This window comes from Zalophus californianus, chromosome 15 (assembly GCF_009762305.2).
Source record: "Zalophus californianus isolate mZalCal1 chromosome 15, mZalCal1.pri.v2, whole genome shotgun sequence".
NCBI classification, from domain to species: domain Eukaryota; kingdom Metazoa; phylum Chordata; class Mammalia; order Carnivora; family Otariidae; genus Zalophus; species Zalophus californianus.
The window spans coordinates 61,417,773-61,437,303 of NC_045609.1; the positions used below are offsets into that span (position 1 = coordinate 61,417,773).

The following is a 19,531-nucleotide window of genomic DNA, read 5'->3' on the forward strand; positions in this document are numbered from 1 at the left end:
AGCCAGCAAGTCCAGAGCAGTTTTAATGGGAGTGGAGGCTGTACAAAGGGCAGGGCCCACTGAAGGAGGGAGAGCAAGGCCATGCTGTCCCCGGACTGTGTAGGGGGGGCCTAGGCATGGATACCCTTCCTCCACCTCTGGAAAGAAAGAGGGTGAGCCTCAGGGAGGAAGGAGGGAAAACCAGCTCAGCCCCAACTCCTGGCCTCTATCTGAGCCAGGCCCCAGGATGGAGCGGGATTGCTGGTGTCAGGGTGGGGGTGGTCTCAGCAGAAAGCAGAAACGTCAGGCCTCCCCCACAAAAAAAAAAGCATCAAAAGTCCAAGGGGCCCTGGCCCCTCCCACTCCAGCCCCCCCCACCCCGTACGAAAAAGTGCAAAACATTATCACAAAATGGGGGTCTCAGAGGGGCCCCTAACCTAGGCTCCCGAGGCCCATACCCTAGCCCTGCCCTGCCCCGGACACCGCGTCCGGCGCGGTCGGGCCCTGGGCCGAGGGGCCCTCACGGGTGGCCCGAGGCCGGCCCGGGCTCAGGCAGGGCTACATCATGCAGGTGCCCAGTGGGCGCCAACCCCCCCCCCACGCGCCTACCCTCAACTCAGAGCTTCCACCGCCCACTGCTTGCCCCTGTGCGAGGCTCTGAGCCATGACCCTGAGCCTGGGGCTGGCTGGAGGGGTTGGCCTGCAGGGAGGGACTGGAGTGAGGGGCGGGGAGTCCATCCTCCGTGCTCCCGGCCTGGGCCAGCGCTGCCTCTACCGCTTCCAGCTCCTCACTGCCTGCCTTCAGCTTGACCCGAAGCAGTGCTGCGTACGTGCCGTAGCGGGATTTCTGAGGCAGAGGGGTGGGGGCTATGAGCCTGCTCTCCACCCTCTGCCCATCTCACCCCCATCTGGAGAAAAAAGCTAGGAGACAGCAGGTTCTTGCCCACTCAAAGCCCCCATGATGACATGGTCCCCCGGTAAGTTGGTGACCCTCTGTGGGCGCTCTTGAGGCTGCAAATTGTAACAGCTAATACTTCCTGAGCCGGGACTAGAGTTGGGAAAAGTGAGCACTTGACAGACCTCATCTCACTTCAGTACCCTGCTGGGTACAGCATGTCATCCCCGGCCCACAGAAGAGGAAACAGGCTCAGAGGGGTTAAGCAACCTGCCCATGGTCACCCAGCTGGTCCTATGCTCCTAGAGCCCATGCCCTTAACCTCTAGCCTGAGTCTGTATGTGGGAACAGAGAGGTCCCACTGATGGAGAAAGGAGCCACAGAGGTGCCAGGGCAGGGAGGTTCACCTCAAACTCCAGATAGGCCTCCTTCTGCCGCTGCTCCTCAGCCTCCTTGCCCCGGGCCTTCCTGCCCAGTTGCGAAGCCCGGTGCTCTCGCAATTCACTTGCCATGGCCTTCAGCTTGGCCTCATGGGTCCGCACCTGCTCCTCCTAGAGGCCAAGGGGAGTGTAGTCGGGGTCACTCTAGTACATATAGTGCCTTTGTGCATGTTTTTTAAAAAGCTGCCCCATCCTATGGATGAGCAAAGCACCGTGTCTAGGTTAATGCCTTGGCAAGTGGAGTGGAGACCGGATTCCAGCCTTCACTCACCCCCCATGGCCAGTGTCCTGGTGTGGTGGACATCTATGTAATCACCCACGGTAGCCCTGAGTGCAGTTGGGCTGGGCCTGCCCCACTCCATCTCACTGGCACCAGGTGGACAGAACTGAGGGTACCTGGGAGAGGCGGGTGGCAGCACTGGGCAACAGAGGGCGGCTGAACTTCCTCTGGGAGCTAACAGCAGCTGGGAAGGGGGGTGCAGAGAACATGGCAGCCACCACATTGATGCGAGTGATCCAGGACTGCATCTGCTCCAGGCTCCTGGGGAGACAACACGGCCACTTAGGACCTGGGCCCAGGATTCCTGTCCCGGGATGCCTGTCCTGGCTCAGGGTGTGGCCTGGGAAGAAATGAGGCAATCCAGGGACAAGGGAAGGGAGCAAGGTGGAAATGGGGCAAAGGAGTCCAGGATGGGCAGGAGGAGGTCACTCACGGGGCCTGAAAGAGGAAGACCCGCCAGTCTGCTGTGCGCAAGTAGAAGACATGGGGCCTCTTGCTGTAGTCACTGGCGCGCGTGGCCAGTGCATGGTGGATGCTGATGGCATTCTTTAGCTCTGCCTCTGATAGGGCCTTCCCGGGCTGGTACTCCTCCTGCAGGAGTGCCCATCTTGTCCTGGCCATGGTCCCAGCCCGGCCTGGCCCAGCCCACCCACACTCCCCTGAGCCAGCTCAGCCCCAACCCCTTGGGCTGGCCCCGCACCTTCTGCAGGTAGAGGATCATGCCCTTGAGGATCCCGTGGAAGCTCTTCCAGCCCCGCTTGCCCCGAGGTGCTGGGGGGAAGGAAGACAGGTCAGGGGGCCTGAGACCGGCCCTCTCCCCTCCATCCCCCAGACCCTCCCCACCCAGCCACGTACTCTTCCTGCAGTCAGGGTCTGCGTGCACCTTTCGCACCAGGGCCCCATGCTTGTAGACTGCAGCCCCAGGCTCAGGAGTCAGGTCCAGGAAAGGGCTGGAGCCGCTGCCACTGCCCCCGCTGACCCTCTTGATGACCTTGGGGTTGGGGTCGGCCAACTCAGACAGAGAGCGTCTCAGCTCCTCCTCGTCTCTGCAGGTGTGATCACCTCAAAGGGGGCTGGCCTTGCAGCCACAACCCCCCCTCCATCCTAGCCTCTGCCCCCCCCCAGGAAAGTGACCCCTAGTCTGTGGTGGGAGTGGGGGAACAGCCCCTCTCACAGGGTGTGGCTCCCCTCAACCCGAGGCTCCCCGGAGCCTTGTCTCCTTCCTTAGATCAGCTCTTCCCAGGGGTAGCTGTGCCCCTCGCTCAGATGAGGATTCCTCCAGGTAGCGTATCTTCTCACTTAGGTTAGAGCTCCTAAGGGTAGGGCCATGACTGTTCCTTCATCCCCATCCTTTTCTGTTTCTGCACATAGACACACCAACCCTCACCCCCTTTTCTACTAGGGCAAATGCTCATCTGACTCAACGGTCTCAACCACACCCGGCAGCATGCTTTGCTCATAGTTTGTTGGGTAAATGGTGGCAGAAGTGGCTTCCTAGTGGTCGCCTAGTATCTCTTGGTCAGCAGGCCCTGCTAGATATCGAAAGAATCGGGTTGTACCTGGTCACTCTGTTGATCAAAAACCTGCAGTAGCTCCCTATTACCTCCCACAAAGAGCCCATGCTACCTCTGCCAATGCTGCCTTTTCCTCCTTCCACTCTCCAGCCAGCCAGGCCTGCCTCCTCTTAGTCTCCCCACCCCACACTCATTTCAGCCACCACATATTTGCCTCCCAAATACCAACTTCCCTCTTTCCAAATGCTTCCCCTCCTTCAAGGCCTGCCCCAAGTCCCAATCTGCACCCCAGTCCTGAGCTCTGCCTCCTCTGAGGTCTTCTCTCCCGCAGACTGGGAGCTCCCAACCCAACTGATCCATGACTGGACTCAGCAGACACCAGCAAATATGAGTGATCTATTGACTGTTTAGATGAGGCTCTCCCTGTCAGACTGGGGGCCCCAAGGCTAAAACTGGACCTCCTCCCTTAGTCTGGACTCCTCTAAGACTTACGCTGAGTCTCTTTCCACTGAGGCTGCCAAGAGTAGATAATGTGGTCCCTTGTTCTACAACACTCTGGATTCCCTAGGACCTGAGAGGGGGCTCTACCTCCAGGGAGTTCTGCTTTCCCACTTGGGTTGCCAAGGGACCTTCCCTTTTTGTTTCAGCACTCCTCCTCCCAGGCCCGCTGACAGTGGCCACCCACCCCAGCCTAGCTTGTCATAACAACCCAGCTGAAGAAAAGACACAGATCCCCAAGACCAGGCAGCCATCTCCAAAGAAGGAAGTGAGGCAGCCTCAGTGCCTCTCATGGCCTCACCCGCCTCCCCTGCCCCACAACCCAACCTGGACTCACAGGGCCTGCCTCAGCACTCTCAGCCTCTCCAGGCAGCCCCTTCCCCACACCCCAGCTCCCTCGCCACACAGCCCCAGGACTCACATGGCCCACTGCAGCTTTTCATTCTTGATGGAGCTGTACAGGGCCTGGGAAGGGAGGAACAAATCAGGCAGGTATGGGTCACTCATGGCGGAAGCAAACCATGTATCCCAATGCCAGAGCTCAGAGCCCTCCCTCATAAGTCAGGCGAGGAGACAGCAGGATGGGGCGGGGGGGGGGGGGGCGCTGGGTGTGATGACCAAGAACACAGGCCCTGAAACAGAGTGTTAGGACACAGTACTGTTTCACTTTTGCTGCAGGACTTTGGGCAAGTATCCGTGGGGAGAACAAATGTAGTAACAGGTGTGTAATGTAGAGCAGGCACTCAGCACAGGGCACCCAGGCATACAGTCGATGCACAGTAAATGGCAACTGCTCTTATTATCTTTGCTGTTGTTATCGTGAGGGGTATCCCGCCCAGATCCTGGGTGGGAGAAGCACAGCGCTGGAAGGAATAGAAAAGAGCATTCCAAGAAGCTCTCCTTTCCCCAATTGTGTGCCTTGGTCTATTTCCATAGGATAAACCCACACAGAACATAAGGGGAAACTGAGGCCCAGCAACAGGGATTCACCCCCGTCACCTCCCTCCCTGGCTAGCAGAGAGCACATTCTTCATGGCTCCTAACCTCTGGGCAAGCTGAGCACTTCCCCCAGCCCAGACAGCCCCAGCAAGTCTAATGCCAGGATGGGTGAGCCCCTTGCCCACTGACATCCTTCATGTTACCAGGGAGTGAACACTAGTCTCAAAGGCAGAAATTTTAGCTTCCAAACCGTGCACACCCCAAGCTCCCTGTGAACTCCTGAACCAGTCACTTCCCCTCCGTACAGTTGTCATGGGGGACCTGTGGGGGCCTTGGGATGGTTGGGTAGAGAATGGGCTCCAAGAGTTGCAGAGGGGACCCCTCTTCTTGGGAGTGGCCTGCAGCATGGGTCCACAGCAGCACCTCCCACTGTGGGGGCGACTCCACCAGCCTGTCTGTGAGTGGGTGTGTCTCCAGCATGTGTGTGTTGGGCTAAGCGTGTGGCGTGTGATGCTGCCTGCGTGATCTGGGTGCAGTGGTGACGTCGGTGCCTTCTCCGTGATGGGACACAGCCCCCCACCCCACCACCAACATACCACAGTCACTGCCTCTCACTGCCCACTGTCACACTCAGCCACAAGGCTAGCCCAGCATCCCACATGTGCACATCCTGTCCAGGGGTGGGTACACCCCACAACCTCCACACCCTCCACAGCACAACCCAGCTTTATGCACACACAACCCTCCCAGCACACCCCCAGCCCAAGCCCAGCAGAGCCCGGACCCTAAACCCTCACTCTCCAACTCTGGGCCAGGAGGTTTGAAGTGGCCACCCAGATCCAACCTGTTTCCAGCCTTCCAGTTCACCCCCTGCCCCCTCGGAGGACCCCGTTTGGCCCACAACCCCGTCTTCCTTCCAAAGTCCTAAACCCTATCGGTGAGCCCCATGTCATGCTCCCAGCCAGAAGGCCCAAAGACCCTTTGGTTTGAGATGCCCACCTTAATCCGACCGTCTGTGCCCTTCCCCCTCCAGTCCATGCCCACTCCTGGCTACCCATGGGCTCTGTCCCTGCTGGGCTCGGAACCCCCCCCCCCCGGTCCGACCGATACCCCCTCGGCTCGTGCCACCTTCGGTGCCTCCCTCACACCGCCCCCTCAGCCACACCGCCCTCCACAACCCCGCGGCCGCCCCCAACCCAGCCTGGCGTGGGCCGCGGCCCCAACGCCCTCACCGCCTTCTTCTTCTTGCGGCTCTGCAGGCGGCTGACCACTAGGTCGGTGTAGAGCACGGGCTTGAGACTGCGCGAGCGCTGCGGCCAGCCATAGCACAGGGTCTCCGCGCCGCGGTGGGTGCGCCCGTAGCGCACTGAGCACAGCGAGCGCGAGCGCAGCCGCCCAGCGCTGCTGTGAATGCTGTTGACACCGATCATGCTGGTCCGGCCGGCGCGCCGCGGCCCCCGGCCATGCCCCCGCCCGCCCTCGGCCCGGACGGCCCGGACGGCCCGCGGACTGCTCCCCCGACAGCCAGCGCGAGCGGCCCGGCCCGAGCCCGGCCCCCACCAACGCACAGAGCGCGCGGCGGCGGCGGCGGCGGCGGCGGCGGCGGCGGCGCCGCTGTCGGCTCTGCGGCTCCGCGCGAGCGGGAGGGGGCCGCCGACGGGGAGGGAGGGCGAGGGCTGGGGGCGGGGACGGCGCAAAATGGAGGCGGCCGACAGCGCAGGGGCCCGCGGCGCGCCGCCACGGGGGCGGGGCCTCGGGGGCCAGCCAAGGCCCGTGCGCGAAGGTGCGCGGCGACGGGGGTGTTGGAGGTGGCGCCGGAAGCCCCTAGGCGTGCATTTAAGAAGGTGGGCTGACACTGTAGGGTCTGCAGCTCCCTCCTGGCTCGTCAGCTTGGGGGGAGGAGGGGCGGAGGAGGTTGGCACTCGTCCTCTCGGCCCCTTCTCCCCGCCCCGAGCCAGGACAAGCCACGTAGGAGGGGCGGGAATGGAGGCAGCTGTGGAATCGCACCAGCCTCAGCCAACTCACCTAACCGAAGATAGCTCAAACGCCCAAGGCTATACCCCAACTCACGTACACACAACCCAGTTTACAGACATACACCCCAACTAGCCAAATCACCAATCCACACTCACCCCCAACTCACAGACATTGCAAATTCAGAATTTAGTCTTTAACTCATACAATCCTTGCTCACGGATGCATGCCATAAATCAGACAGCAATTTGTAGATATACACCCTAATACACAGAAACACCCCAACACAGATACACTCTCTAAATCGTAAGCCCTTAAAGCACAAACATACCCCAAGCTAAACCCCCTGATTTACCAACAATCTAAAGTATAAACATTTATATATATACACAACTCAAGCATACACTCCAACTCTTTGACACCCCAAACTCACAATGGACATCCCCCCAAACTCAGAAGCCCAACACACCGCAAGCTCACAGACGCACCCAAGGACACTCCTGTGCAGTCACATGTATGTGATGGCCCAGAGAACCCTTTGCCAACCCTAGAGGTTTCAAATGAGTCCAGGCCTCCCTGCATAAAACCAACGGATCAGGGAAAGGAATGAAACTACAGGACCGGGACACCCTCTCCTCCTCATGCATAGCAGTCCGGGTGTAGCTAAATCCCTCAAGTTCTGGCCTATGGGAGCGGGGCCTGGCAACAGGGGAGTCAGAAGAGCAGTGTCTAGTCCCATCTCGAATGTAATTGTCTCTGAGACCTTGGAAAAGCCTTTGTCCTTCTTGGGCCCCTCTACCTCCAGGTCCCTCCAGCACAGCGGTACCAGAAGGGCCTTTGTGGCCATATATCCTGGGGCAACGGGTGGAGGGGGAGGAGGGAAGCGGGGGCACCTGTGTGTCCCTGCCCTATGCTGAGACCCCTCCCATCCTCGGTGAACACTGGAGGAGGGGCACTTAAAGCAAATGCAGGGTCCAAGACCGCCTGATCACGGGTTTTCAAGAGCTGTCTCCCCTCCCCCGCTGCGCACGGCCAAGACTGCACACAAGTGCGCATGTTCTGGGGGAGCCTGCGTATGGGGGTTGGGGGAGGGGGCGGTCCCCAAGCTGAGTCACGAGAGCCCAGGCTCCAGCAGCAGGAGCTGGGGGCCGGCAAGCCCCTCACCTCACCGATTTCCACGCTGCCGCCCAAAGGTCCCCATCCCTCCCCTCCAGCAACCCTTACCCTGCCCGTCCCCCCCCCCCCCCACCTTGAGCAGCTCCCTGGGGAAGTCTCCGCCTTCATTGAGGCCCTCCAGGTTTCCGATGAAGTCTCCACAGGTCATGCGCTTCCCAATGTTCTAAGTAAGGGCACAGAGGCCTGTGAGGGGGGCCTTGGTCCCCAGGCCTTGAAGACTCTGGACGCAGTTTTCTGGGCTCCCTCCCGCCAGCCCCCCACTCACATGGCCGTGAAGATCAGTGTTGAGTAGCATGAGGGCGCAGGTCAGCGTGTGCGCACCGTCTGCGGGAGAGTTAACATTCAGCCTCGGCCACATCCCACGGGTTCTTCCCACAGCCATCTTCCCCAGCCTTCCAGTTTATCTCCTGCCCTCTTTGGCCCACGGTCACACTTTTTAAAGTCTTGAACCCCATAGGGAACCCTCCTGCCAAAGCCTTCTCTTTTCCAGCAGATCCCTAAAAGGGACCTTTTCCCCAACACCCACATGCCTCTGCGAGTATGCACTACACACCAGCCAGTGGGCCCCACACAGTTATGCTGCCCAGTGCAGCCAAATCACATTGTATGTGGACAGTGGCATGCAAACACACCCGCTCTTGACCACACACACTAGACCCTAGCAATGCCTGCCCACAGGCACAGTTCCACCTTCATGAAGCCATGTCAGCACTGCACACATGCATGCTCACATGCCTGCAAGCCTGTGCGTGCATTCACTCCCACACACACTCATGCTCCTATGCACACACACTGTGCCCATCTGCCCCAGTGACCACCTGGGAAAGCCCTGCCCCCTGGCTTCCTCACCCTCTGAGGACAGGGCTCCAGGATTGCACTGGAAGTATCTCTGGGAGAAGTGGGCCAGCACACGCTCCCGTTCTTGGGTCTCACCCATTAAGGCCAGCTCCTTCAGAAACACCCTGGGGAGTGGGGAAGAGGGAGCATGTCACCCCTACCCAAGGTCCCCTAACCAGGCGGCCCCAGCTTTTGGCCGTGCCCAGCCAGCCTGGGAAGGATGACATCAGGGCACCTTAGGAGAGGCACAGGGGCTCGGAGGAGGCACAGCGGAGGCCCTGCACACCAGGCCTGGAGAGTGGGGGCTGCCCTCAAAAGGCTTAACACCCACCTGAGAGCTTGGTCCAGAGTCATGCCCGTGAAGACAAAGAACTTGAGGTACTCGCCAGCCACAAGTTTGCTGAAGTCATTGCTGTGGGCAGGGCAGATAGACAGGTGGAGTCTCAAGGGAAAGGGTCGAGGGGCCAGATGGGCTTACCTACAGACCTGGGGCTGTTAGATAGAGGGGATGTGGAGGTGCTGCCCACAGGATGCATCCCCTCTCCCCCCATTCTCAATCCCAACCAATGACTTTACTTCTTGCCCAGGTGCCGGGCCACATCGGCCTTCCTGAAGCCGTCTAGTCGGTATAGCCTCTTAGCTAGGCGCTGCGCGGCCTCCAGGTCTGCTTTCTGCCCATTGGACAAGGTGTCTGTGCTTCCCAGGGCCAGCCGCTCTGTGCTGTCCAGCTCTGAGTCCGAGTCGGACACCAGCTGGCTCAGCGGTGGTTCGCTGCCGGGGTAGAACACCAGCTCAGAGGTGGGGCAGTCCCTCTGGGGCCATTCCGATCCTTCCTCTGCCTCCAAAACCGGAAGACAGAGAGGGGGAGTTTGGGACATGGGGAAGGCATTTTTCTTTTCACCAGAGGACGCTGTTCAGGTTTCCTCTATCAACTGATGCCATCCTTACCATCTCTCTATAGAAGTCCTACATCAAATTTAACCCACATCCATCTTTCTGCTGTGGGAATTTTGACTGCTTCTCAAAAGCTCCCTATGGAGTTCGCTATTAGGTACAGATTTCCCATCTCCACATTGGCCCTACTGAGAACATAGTCCTCTATCTCTGAGAATATGGGCGAAGGTGGGATATAGATAAGCTGCCAGAGAAGAACAGTGGAGGGTCAAATAATTATTTGAGGGCATCAGGGACACCTTCCCCCTCCTATGTCTTTCTTCTTCTAGCCTTTGCCTTGGTCCTTCTCTTCCACCCACAAAGAGGCAGACTCTGGGGTGGAGGGGAATGGGGGTCAACGTGCACCTCATTCATCCCCTGTCTCCTCCTCCCCTTCCCTTCCCGCCATCCCAGCTGCTCTACTCACAAAGCCACCTGTCACCCCAGAGACAGAGGCCGGAAACTCCTGGTTGCTAGGCAACCCTGTATCCCTGGCCACCCCCTCCCGTTGCCATGGCTTCCGTGACTGAGAGGGTAGCTGGCTGAGGGAGAGCAGAAAGGTTAGACTGGTGAAAGGACTTCCTGGAGAAGGGTGAGAGGCTCCCGACTAAGGAGGGGAGGCGAGAAGGGAGGGAGGCAATGGGAGAGGCTGGTGGCTGCATCTTTGGGAGAAGTCTCCAGGCTGCGTGGGGTAAGGTCACAAGAATTCTAGGCAGGTTAGAGGCTCCGCCTGGGGAAGGAAGGGCCTTCCTAGAAAGAAAGGAGGGTGTTCTCTGGGGACTCTTAAATCCTGAATCATGGTTTTTCAAGTCACTGGATCTGAGACCAAGGGGGTGGAAGTAGCCCTCCAAATGGAAAAACAGACATCTGCACCCCCTAACCACTCTATTGGGGGTCAGGAATATAAACTGCCTCTTTGCACTAGGGCTCTTTCCCTTGGAGCAGCTGTTCCTGGGGCCCTGGGGACCTCAGTTCTGAGTAATCAAAGAAATCACTCACCTGCCCAGGGGTGCTGCCCCCAGCCCAAAGCTGTCCTCTGAGCGGCAGGGACTAGGGGGCTCCCTCCCTGGGGCCTGCTTGGCTCCAACCTCTGCCTCCTCTTCCTCCCGTCTCTGTGTCCAAGGCCCATCAGCAGCGGAGCTGGTACCAGAATCTGGCTCAAGAGGTGCAAGTGGGGCGGGAACAGGAGGGTCAGGCCGGGGGGCAGGGGGTTGGGGAGGCAGTTCAAAGGTGAAGAAGGGGCTCTGGGTTGGGCCAGGTGAGGCCAGGGCCTCCAGCGAGGCAAGGCTGGTGTAGGAGGTGCCCTTGGCTCGGTGTGACTCCAAGATGGCTTCAAACACACAACTGAAAGAGTCAGGCCCATCAGCTGAGGGGCTGGTCCCATGCAGAAAGGGCACAGGCGACTTGAGAGGCCCAGGGTGAGGCATCTGGGTGTCTGGCCTGCAGGGGCAGGGAGAGTCTCTGATCAGGGGCCCGAAGGACAGCTCTTGGGCAGCATTTCATTGAATTCTCATATGACTCTGTGAAGGGGACTATCACCTCCTTTTCACAGGCCCCCAGCCCTCTAAAAAAGCCACCTGGGTAGGGAGTCCCCACTACAGGTTCACCAAGCTATTCAGTGCCCCTGAGGCACCCCAGCCTTACTGTCCCCAGCACCCAATCCCTTCCTCTCTTTCTCCCTGCTAATCTCCCTTTCTCCTCCTTCTCCCTGATCCTCTCCCCTCCTGCCATCCCATTTCTATTTCTGGCAACATCTTAGGAGAAGAAGATGAGGCTTCAAGCTGCAGTGGGGTGTGAGACGGAGAGGAAAGCCCCCACACTCCCCATTATCCTGCCAGGATCCAGGATCCGGACTGATGCTCCCACACCCGCAGACTTGATTCTGGCCCCTGGCCTCTCACTCTACCTCCTGTGCTTCACTAGAACCCCTTTCCTCCTCACTCTACCTCCTGTGCTTCACTAGAATCCCTTTCCTCCTCACTCTACCTCCTGCTCCTCACTAGAACCCCTTTCCTCCTCACTCTACCTCCTGCTTCTCACTAGAACCCCTTTCCTGGCTGCTCCCTACCCTATGGGCTCTTGCTGACACATACCCCACCCCCCACATCCCCAGCATTCTGGCAGGCCTGGGGCCTCTCTGCAGAATCTCCTGCTGCATCGCCCTGTCAGCACGGCTAGCTTGGTCCTGACCCTCCCAGTCCACCCTCATCTCCATTCCAGTCCCTCTGACCCCAGCTCTGCCTTTGGGCCAGCTCCAAGGACTAAGCCTCGTTCCTCTCCCATTCCCGTACTCACCGGGCCCCCTCTGAGGCCTCAAACACCTCGTCGTCCACTTCCTCTTCCCCACCTGCCTCGTCCTCGTCCTCATTTCCACTGCCCAGGCTGGGCCAAGGGCCAAGGCATGGACTGGGATGTGGGGCAGGTGGGCGGGCAGTGCCAGGTGGGCCCTCAGAGCTGGGCTGACTCTCAATGGCCGAGTCAGCTTCCTCCCGCTCAGCCAGCACCTCATCGATGTCCGTCTCGCGGTAGCACCTCAGGGGCACCGTGTCCAGGTCCGTCTCGGAGTACTTGGCTGCTCGCCCCACAGCCACCCCAGAGCCCTGCCCTGAGCCCACCCCAGATGGAGATGGGGGGGCCTGCTCTGGGGGCTTAGCACCTGCAGTATGTATAGGCATCCCGGTCAAGAGGTTATCCTGTCAGCTACCTGTCTTGATACTATTCTAGGAAGGAACTCTTTCCTGTTGCCTCATATTGGCAGGAAGTTCTTTCACTGTCTAGCCACCATTCTTCCTGCTACAAACTCAGCTTGTTCCTGGTGCCAGTGAAGCTCGTTTCAAATCAAGTTCTTGTCAAATAACTTTGAGGGGCCTGGGGGAGACCAGCTTCTTTTCTACTTCACGGAATGACCCTTGATCTCCTGCCATCCCCTGTCTCCACAATCTAGCTTCCTCCAGGTGCCCAACCCAGCCATGATCCCTTGACCCTTCATCATGACACAGTTGGAAAGTTTGAGGCCTGGAGAGGCATTAGCCAACTCATGAGCCCAGGAAAGAATTGGGGGAAGGTTTAAAGGAAGGCTCCCTACCAGGCCTCAGCTGCTGTGGGGAAGGCCCTGCCCTGTTCCCCTTGCCTCATCCAGGATCTTACCTGAGCTTGGGGGGTCCAGGGAGCCATAGAAGAATTCCCATTTGGCTCGAGCAATTCTCTGGGCATGAGAGGATACCTCCCGGGGGGAGGACCAGGTATCTCCCTAAGCCAAGGAGGGAGAGATAGACACAAGCACCCAGAGATAAAGCCACACATACAAAGACACAAGAACATGGGACAGAAACACAGAAATAAAAACACACAGGGACAGATATAGAGGTGCCGAGGCACAGGGACAAACATGTGGGGCAAGAAAGAGACAGATTTAGGACAGATCGAAGAATTCAGAGTGAACAGCTGACAGGCTCAAAACTGCCAAGGGACCAAGTCTTGCCCCTATGCTGGGGCTCTGGGGTTCCAGGGAGCCCAAGGGAAGTCGCATACCTGGTTCAGGAGTCCAGTGTCAGCAGGTCCTGGGAATAGCTTGGCCAGGTGCTCAGAGGGTCCCCCCAGCCCATTGGGGAGAGAGGAGTAAAGGCCATCTGTCCCAACCTGAGGTTGGGCTGGTGGCCCATGTATAAGGCCCTGGCTGCCAGGCAGAGCTGAGCCTCCTCTGGCTGGGAGTGGGTCTGATGTGGATGCCTCTAGCCGCAGCTTCCGGTTGGAGCCAGGCCCCAGGGCTGGGGTGGGCCTGGGAGGAGAGACCCCACCCAGGTCCCAGCTCCGACTCAAGCCTCCGGGAGCAGGTAGCCCATTCAGGGGCCTCACGCTGGCCTTCTCCACAAAGCGGAATATGACCACAGAGCTCCGAGTCCCTGGTGGGGGCTGCCCAGTGGGTGAAGAGGGTGCCCAGGGTGAGGGAGCAACACGGGGTGAGGGGGGCCCACGCAGGGGTGTACAGGGTGCTGTCACACGTCCCAGTTCCCGGCCTCGGGGACCTGGACCTGCCACCCGCCGTAGCAGGGAGCCTGTGCTGCCATACATGCTGGCTGGGGGGCTTTGTGGCACTGGGCCTTCGGGGAGCCAGCGGCGTGGGCATCGTGGTGGGGAGATGGCACAGTCGCCCTCCGAGCAGAAGCGCATGGCACCCTGGGCCATGCTGGGGCCGGGGGTCAGGCTGGGGGGGCAGGGATGGCGAGGCCAGGCGGGGAGTGAGGGGGCAGCATGCTCTTCAGACAGGCCTGCAAGAGAGGAAGAGGGAGCAGGGGGTGAGCTGCAGGGAAGGTGGATGGACAGGAGAGCAGAGACAGGGAGGGGAAAGCAGGATAGGCCATCTGAGAGCCAGGGGCCTAGCCTGTCCTGGGACTATGGCATCATTGATCCCACCCCTAGAAGTGATCAGGCCTCCTACTTGGGCTACTTCCATGGAGGCCTGAGGAGAAAAGAATTGTATCCCCAGTAGGCCCCTGGCTCCTCTCCTTCTGTCTGGGGGCCCTGAGCATCACCCTGGGAGGAGAAAGGAAGCTATTTCAGAAGTTGAATGAGTTCAGAGTCCCTCTGGCATTTTGGAGCTACTTCTGGTGGAGGAGGGGGAAGGCTGGTAGCCCACCCTCTGGACCTGGAGTGTCAGCCAATCAAAACCATCTTACAGCCATGGGTCCCCCACAGTCTCTCTTATGGAGGCCCCTCACTCAGTGAGAGAGAACTCAGGCCTCCTAGAGGGAAAGGCAGGAAGATTGGGGGGGGCTGTTGTATAGGGACTATGAGGGGCTGAGAGGCATATGGTGAAGGGGAGGAGAACTGAGGCCCCTACTCCTAATGTATATATGTTGAATGGGAAAGGGGCATTCTTGTTCTTCATACAGGTACACACACACACACACACACACACACACACACACACAGGGACAAATAATGTCAGTACACAGTTACACATATTCATAGGCAATATCTCCTGCACGCACAGACCCAGGCACACACACACACACACATTGCCCAAAGACACACCCTCATACACTCTCACAGTCATAACAGATATGTGTGTAATGGAAAGGCACATGCTTATTTTACACACACACTGTCATCAAACAAGAACACACAAAGAGACACACAAATATACACACAGGGCCTCATTCTCCAGTCCACACAGACACAGGCGTATCAGACACTCACAGGGACCTACTAGTCACAATCACATACAAATACAGATGCACCCTCACACACACACTTAAACAGGAACACACACCCTCTTCCCCAACCCCCACCAGTCACCTGTCTCTGGGTGGGAACGCTGCACCAGACCCTGTCCCTCCTTCCCTCTTAAGGGAATGACAGGATCTTGTCCAGCCCTTAAAGGGGTAAAGGGGCCTCTGGTGGCAATGCAGGGTAGGGGCAGAGGTCAGGAGCAGCAACCCTGCCAGGCAGGTTTCTGAAGCTCAGTGGGGGCCCAGGGCATCCCCAGTGCAGCTCCGACTGGAGCTGCCTCAGTACTCACCGCTGCTCGCCTGGAGCTGGGGCCGAGGAGAGGCGGGGAAGAGGCTGGGCCCAGCTCAGCTGTGAAGGCAGCGCGGCTCCCGCTTGCTCCCGCTTGCTCCAGGCCCGCCTGCCTCTCAGTCCCTCCCCCTCCCCCCTACGCGCGGCTCAGGCAGAGCTAATCCCCCCACCCACCCCCCGCCCTTTTCCAGGGCCCTGAGCCCCGGAGGCTGGCCCCCCTTCTCGACGCTAGGTCCCCGCTGGGCTCTCCCGCCAACCTGAGACCCGCCCTTGACGAGGGGGAGGATGTATGGAACCCCCGGTTCTGTTCCCAAGACCCTCACGTGCCCCACCCCAATCGTGTCCTGGTCCCTTTCCCCCACCGCCCCCTGAGCCACACGCCAGACCCAGCTGCACTCGCGTGTCCCGCTCCAGACCCCACGCGTGTCCCTAGGAGGTTGCCACATGACCTGTTACATGCCACACGCGCTCCCGCCCCCACGAGCACGCGGCCGCGCCAAGCACACCGAATGGGTGTAGACCGGACCCGCCCCCTAAATCCAAGAGACCATCAACTTATGGGAGAGAGATCTAGGAAACACTGCCTCAAGCCCTAAGGGGTTCTGCGTTTCGGACCCAGGAGACCCAACCCTGACCACTCGCCCAGGATGCAGCAGGAGGGATGTTAGTCAGACTTTAGAAAGAACTTCCTTGCTGCCTGAGTTAGGTGTTCTGGCTATCTGAGGGTAAAAGGTTAGACGGGATGATGCTGGAGTGGAGGAAGTGGGGAGCAGGCAACCCTTGTGCCCTTGGCCAAGGTAGAAGGGGGCCCAGCTATTTCAGGAAAGCACTGCCAGAGTTACTATGGCAACTGCTCTCCTTGGGAACGCCAGGGCATGCAGGTGGTGACCTCGGAATGAAGAAGGGGTCTGTTCGGGCAGTCAGGGGGCGCGAGGACTTGAGCGGCGGGGGCGCGCGGGGCTCACCGCGGGGAGGGGCGGCGCGGGCTCCGCGTGGTGCTGAAAGGGACAGCGCCAGATTTGTCGCACTGCGCAGGCGCAGAGGCGCGAACAAAGCAGGGAGGAGGAGGAGGCGCGTGTCCCGATGTGGTGCGCGCCTACAAGGCTCTATCTTAGCGGAGGTCGGTCCTCCCATCTACCCCCTCCCCAAGCAGGCTAAGGAAGAGGAAGCAAATCCCTCACCCAAGATAACCCTCTTTGGTCCCTCCCCGATGCTGGCTTCTCCCTTCTTGCTGCATTGGGGGTGGGGGAGGGTGGAAGGGATTCTGGGAAAACTAGGATGCCTGAATTCTCAATCGCAACTCGCTTGACCCTGGACAAGGCGCGTCCTCTCTAGAGCCTCGGTTCCATCTTTAAAGTGGAGTAACAGCACAGAGCAGCTCACCTTGCAGAAGTGCCCGAAGCCCTGATGAAATAATGGATGGGAAGCAGTTTTCGTTATGCAGAGGGAGATGAAGCGGCTGCACGAAGGGAGAGCGCAGCCCTGCTAGGGGGCAGCTCTTGGCGACAGCAGTAGCCCTCAGCGTCCTTCACACCCTCCCCACCAATGGATGACGGGGAAAGCACTGCTCCGGGGGTTCCCCGGAGCGGACCCTGGAACCAGGAACTGCGGACGCGGTGAGAGGGCGGCCCAAAGTCTGAGCCTAGAGTTCTGGGACATCACTGCCTCAGGGCGGGCCCAGCCCCAAAGCCCACAGCTAAATCCCCAGGTCAACCGAGAAGCGTTACTCCTGGTGGGCTGAACTGAGCACTCATTCTTCTCAGGACTCTAGACCTCCTGGGGAAAAGACAGGGACCCACGTGGAGAGAGAATCCTCAGCGCCCCCTCTGCCTCTCCCCTCAAGGTGCAAATCCATTCCAAATCGTCCGGGAGTGGAAGGGGCTGGACAGCTCTGTACTTCATAACTAACCAGGAATGAGAGGTTTGGGCAAGTTTGCTTGATGAAGGAAAAAAATTCTAGCTTCGCCCATTCAATTCATTCAGCAATTACTGGGCACCTACTACGTGCCAGACAGTACGCCTGGATAGTTTCTTCCCATTTTTCCAAGTCGCTAAACGTGACCAGAGGGCAAAGAGTAGGCCCAGAACCTTGGAGTCTTGGCTCCGCCCCTTCTGCGTTTGGCTTTGCCTGCTCCTCCCATCACCACTTCACTCAGAGGCAGCCACTGGCCCAAGACGAAAAAAGAGCCAGTCTCTGCTGCACCATTGCGTTCTCCAGCTTCAGTTCTCAAGCCCTGTAGCCGAGAAGGCGAGGTCTGATGTTACACCACCAGTCTGTTCCGCCCTGTTTCGAGATCCAACCGGAACGCTTTCAGATAGGATCCTCAGTGAGACCGCACTCGATTGAATCGGTCTGTCTCTACAGCCCAAGGAGGCGGGTTCGCTGAGGCCTCTCCAAGGCCAAAGCAAGAAGACCTTACTGCGCACGCGCAATAGGCAGCCGATGGAGCCACCGATGGAGCCGTCCGGAGGGGAGCAAGAGCCGGGAGCCGTCAGGTACCGAGCACGGGAGGGGCCGAGAAAGGGAAGAAGGACCTGGGGGAGGGGAGCCGAACTGGGCCGGGTCTGGGGGCCGCTCTTAGGAGCCAGGGCGCAGAAGCATAACGGAGGCGGACTCGTAGGTGACAGCGGCCCGGGGACGCCACCGCCCCTTTACCCGCAGGCTCCTGGACCTGCCTTGGGAAGACGTGCTGCTCCCACACGTCCTAAGCCGGGTGCCGCTACGCCAGCTTCTCCGGCTGCAGCGCGTCAGCCGGGCCTTCCGGGCGCTCGTGCAGCTGCACCTGGCGGGGCTGCGCCGCTTCGACGCCGCTCAGGTGAGCCGGGGGCCAGAGCCTCATCCCGTCTGAGTACCGCCCCCGCCCCGCCTCCAGCCCAGCCCCCAGCCCCTGTCTACCCTGCCGGACCCTCCCGGGCCTCCAAGAATGCCAGGGAAGCGATCCACTCCGCGGGGAGTACTCTCAAAGGGCGAGGGCCGGGTATCAACTCAGAAGGCGCTTGGGGTCTCTCCTGGGAGGGCAGGTGGCAAACCCCGAGGGCGGGTTACTGACGGGAAAGAACTCTTCGGGGGCGGAGAGGCAGCGCCCGTCCCGCCCCCGGGACCAGCTGAGAGTCGAGGTGCCTCCCTGCCCGCAGGTGGGTCCGCAGATCCCGCGGGCAGCTTTGGCCTGGCTGCTGCGGGACGCTGAGGGGCTGCAGGAGCTGGCGCTGGCGCCGTGTCACGAATGGTTGTCGGACGAGGATCTGGTGCCGGTGCTGACGCGGAATCCGCAGCTGCGGAGCGTGGCGCTGGCCGGCTGCGGGCAACTGAGCCGCCGCGCGCTGGGGGCGCTGGCGGAGGGCTGCCCCCGTCTGCAGCGCCTTTCCCTCGCGCACTGTGACTGGGTAGACGGCCTGGCGCTGCGCGGCCTCGCCGACCGCTGTCCGGCCCTTGAGGAGCTGGACCTCACCGCCTGCCGTCAGCTCAAGGATGAGGCCATCGTATACCTGGCGCAGAGGCGCGGCGCGGGCCTCCGCAGCCTCTCGCTGGCAGTCAACGCCAACGTGGGGGACGCCGCAGTCCAGGAGTTGGCTCGGAACTGCCCGGAACTCGAGCACCTCGACCTAACCGGCTGCCTCCGTGTCGGAAGCGACGGCGTCAGGTGCCTGGGCATGGGATCGGTGGGTTGGGAAAAGGGCAATCACTTATTTAGCCTCTGGGTCAGGGGCGGGCTGTAGCTGTCGCAGGGCAGAACTGTGGTGTCTGGATACCACGGCACCCCCATTCAGACCAGGAAAGGCCTCTAGGATTGCCTAGACCATAGAGCCCATAGTTTTAAAAAAAACTTTTTTGAACCAGTATTTACACATTGGCCGATTTCACATACAGTCAAGTTTCTGGCTTTTCTTCAACAAGGGGAAAACCTTGGAATCCTGGGCGGAGCTGAGGAGCAGTTTCCCCCTTTAAGAGACAGGAGGAAGTCTCTGGTTCACTGGAGACATTGAATGTATGACCCCATCCGGGCTCCCTTAATCGTTTATGGAGGGAAAAAGAATGCTCTGAGTTTGAGGGAGACAGGGGCTTTGCTGGCTCCCCTACCGTGGGCGTAGCGGCTTCTGGCCCCTAGCCTCACCCGGCTCCTCCCCCAGGACATTGGCCGAGTACTGCCCGGCGCTGCGCTCGCTGCGGGTGCGGCACTGCCACCATGTGGCCGAGCCCAGCCTGAGCCGCTTGCGGAAGCGCGGCGTGGACATCGACGTGGAGCCGCCGCTGCATCAGGCCCTGGTGCTGCTGCAGGACATGGCAGGCTTTGCACCCTTTGTCAACCTGCAGGTCTGACCTGCCTGCCGATGGGGCACAGCTGGACTGTGTGGCGGGGCCTGACTATGAACTGTAGGGAAACTGGACTGTGGGGGCCTCTGGTTAGAGGCGGATGCCCTGCCCCACCCTGGAGCTTCAAATAAAGAGCTTTTTACCCCCTCTTGCCTGGTCCTGCTGCCCTGTTGGAGATAAGGGATATGAAGTTGGGAGAGAGGTCAGACAGACACAGTACCCCAATTCTGAGCA

General features: G+C 59.8%; 2 protein-coding genes across 4 annotated transcripts; one reads left to right on the forward strand and one right to left on the reverse strand.

The window, feature by feature from the left end:
• Positions 1–10: 10 nt before the first annotated feature.
• On the reverse strand, positions 11–16,488 carry PSD (pleckstrin and Sec7 domain containing). Of its 2 annotated transcripts, none has more exons than XM_027597245.2 (17): positions 16,369–16,488; positions 12,997–13,733; positions 12,613–12,715; positions 11,761–12,121; positions 10,465–10,905; positions 9,109–9,303; positions 8,864–8,944; positions 8,545–8,657; positions 7,961–8,019; positions 7,769–7,858; positions 4,028–4,071; positions 2,450–2,640; positions 2,295–2,365; positions 2,028–2,185; positions 1,711–1,855; positions 1,282–1,425; positions 11–826 (listed from the first exon to the last, which is right to left on the reverse strand). In XM_027597245.2, exons 2-17 carry the CDS (start codon positions 13,648–13,650, stop codon positions 596–598), a joined length of 3,081 nt encoding a protein of 1,026 aa, XP_027453046.1. In that variant the 5' UTR covers positions 13,651–13,733; positions 16,369–16,488; the 3' UTR covers positions 11–595. The 2 variants fall into 2 exon arrangements, with proteins under 2 accessions (XP_027453046.1, XP_027453045.1); XM_027597244.2 differs by lacking the exon at positions 16,369–16,488 and adding an exon at positions 14,987–15,119.
• Positions 9,971–19,455, forward strand: FBXL15 (F-box and leucine rich repeat protein 15). 2 transcript variants are annotated; one of them, XM_027597255.2, is made up of 5 exons: positions 9,971–10,057; positions 17,351–17,481; positions 17,648–17,801; positions 18,121–18,626; positions 19,114–19,454. In XM_027597255.2, the coding sequence occupies exons 2-5, from the start codon at positions 17,429–17,431 to the stop codon at positions 19,301–19,303; spliced, it is 903 nt and encodes a 300-aa protein (XP_027453056.1). In that variant the 5' UTR covers positions 9,971–10,057; positions 17,351–17,428; the 3' UTR covers positions 19,304–19,454. The 2 variants fall into 2 exon arrangements, with proteins under 2 accessions (XP_027453056.1, XP_027453057.1); XM_027597256.2 differs by lacking the exon at positions 9,971–10,057 and adding an exon at positions 17,153–17,238 and having other exon boundaries at positions 19,114–19,455.
• Positions 19,456–19,531: the final 76 nt, after the last annotated feature.

Excerpts from the sequence above, each read along its gene's own strand:
- FBXL15 (XM_027597255.2), top strand. The coding sequence starts at position 17,429 with ATGGAGCCACCGATGGAGCCGTCCGGAGGGGAGCAAGAGCCGGGAGCC. Across the intron at positions 17,482-17,647 it reads CAAGAGCCGGGAGCCGTCAG|GCTCCTGGACCTGCCTTGGG; the intron begins GTACCGAGCACG and ends CTTTACCCGCAG. Across the intron at positions 18,627-19,113 it reads GTCGGAAGCGACGGCGTCAG|GACATTGGCCGAGTACTGCC; the intron begins GTGCCTGGGCAT and ends CTCCTCCCCCAG.
- PSD (XM_027597245.2), bottom strand. The coding sequence starts at position 13,650 with ATGGCCCAGGGTGCCATGCGCTTCTGCTCGGAGGGCGACTGTGCCATC. Across the intron at positions 12,716-12,996 it reads ACACTGGACTCCTGAACCAG|GGAGATACCTGGTCCTCCCC; the intron begins GTATGCGACTTC and ends TCCTTGGCTTAG. Across the intron at positions 8,020-8,544 it reads TGGAGCCCTGTCCTCAGAGG|ACGGTGCGCACACGCTGACC; the intron begins GTGAGGAAGCCA and ends ACTCTCCCGCAG.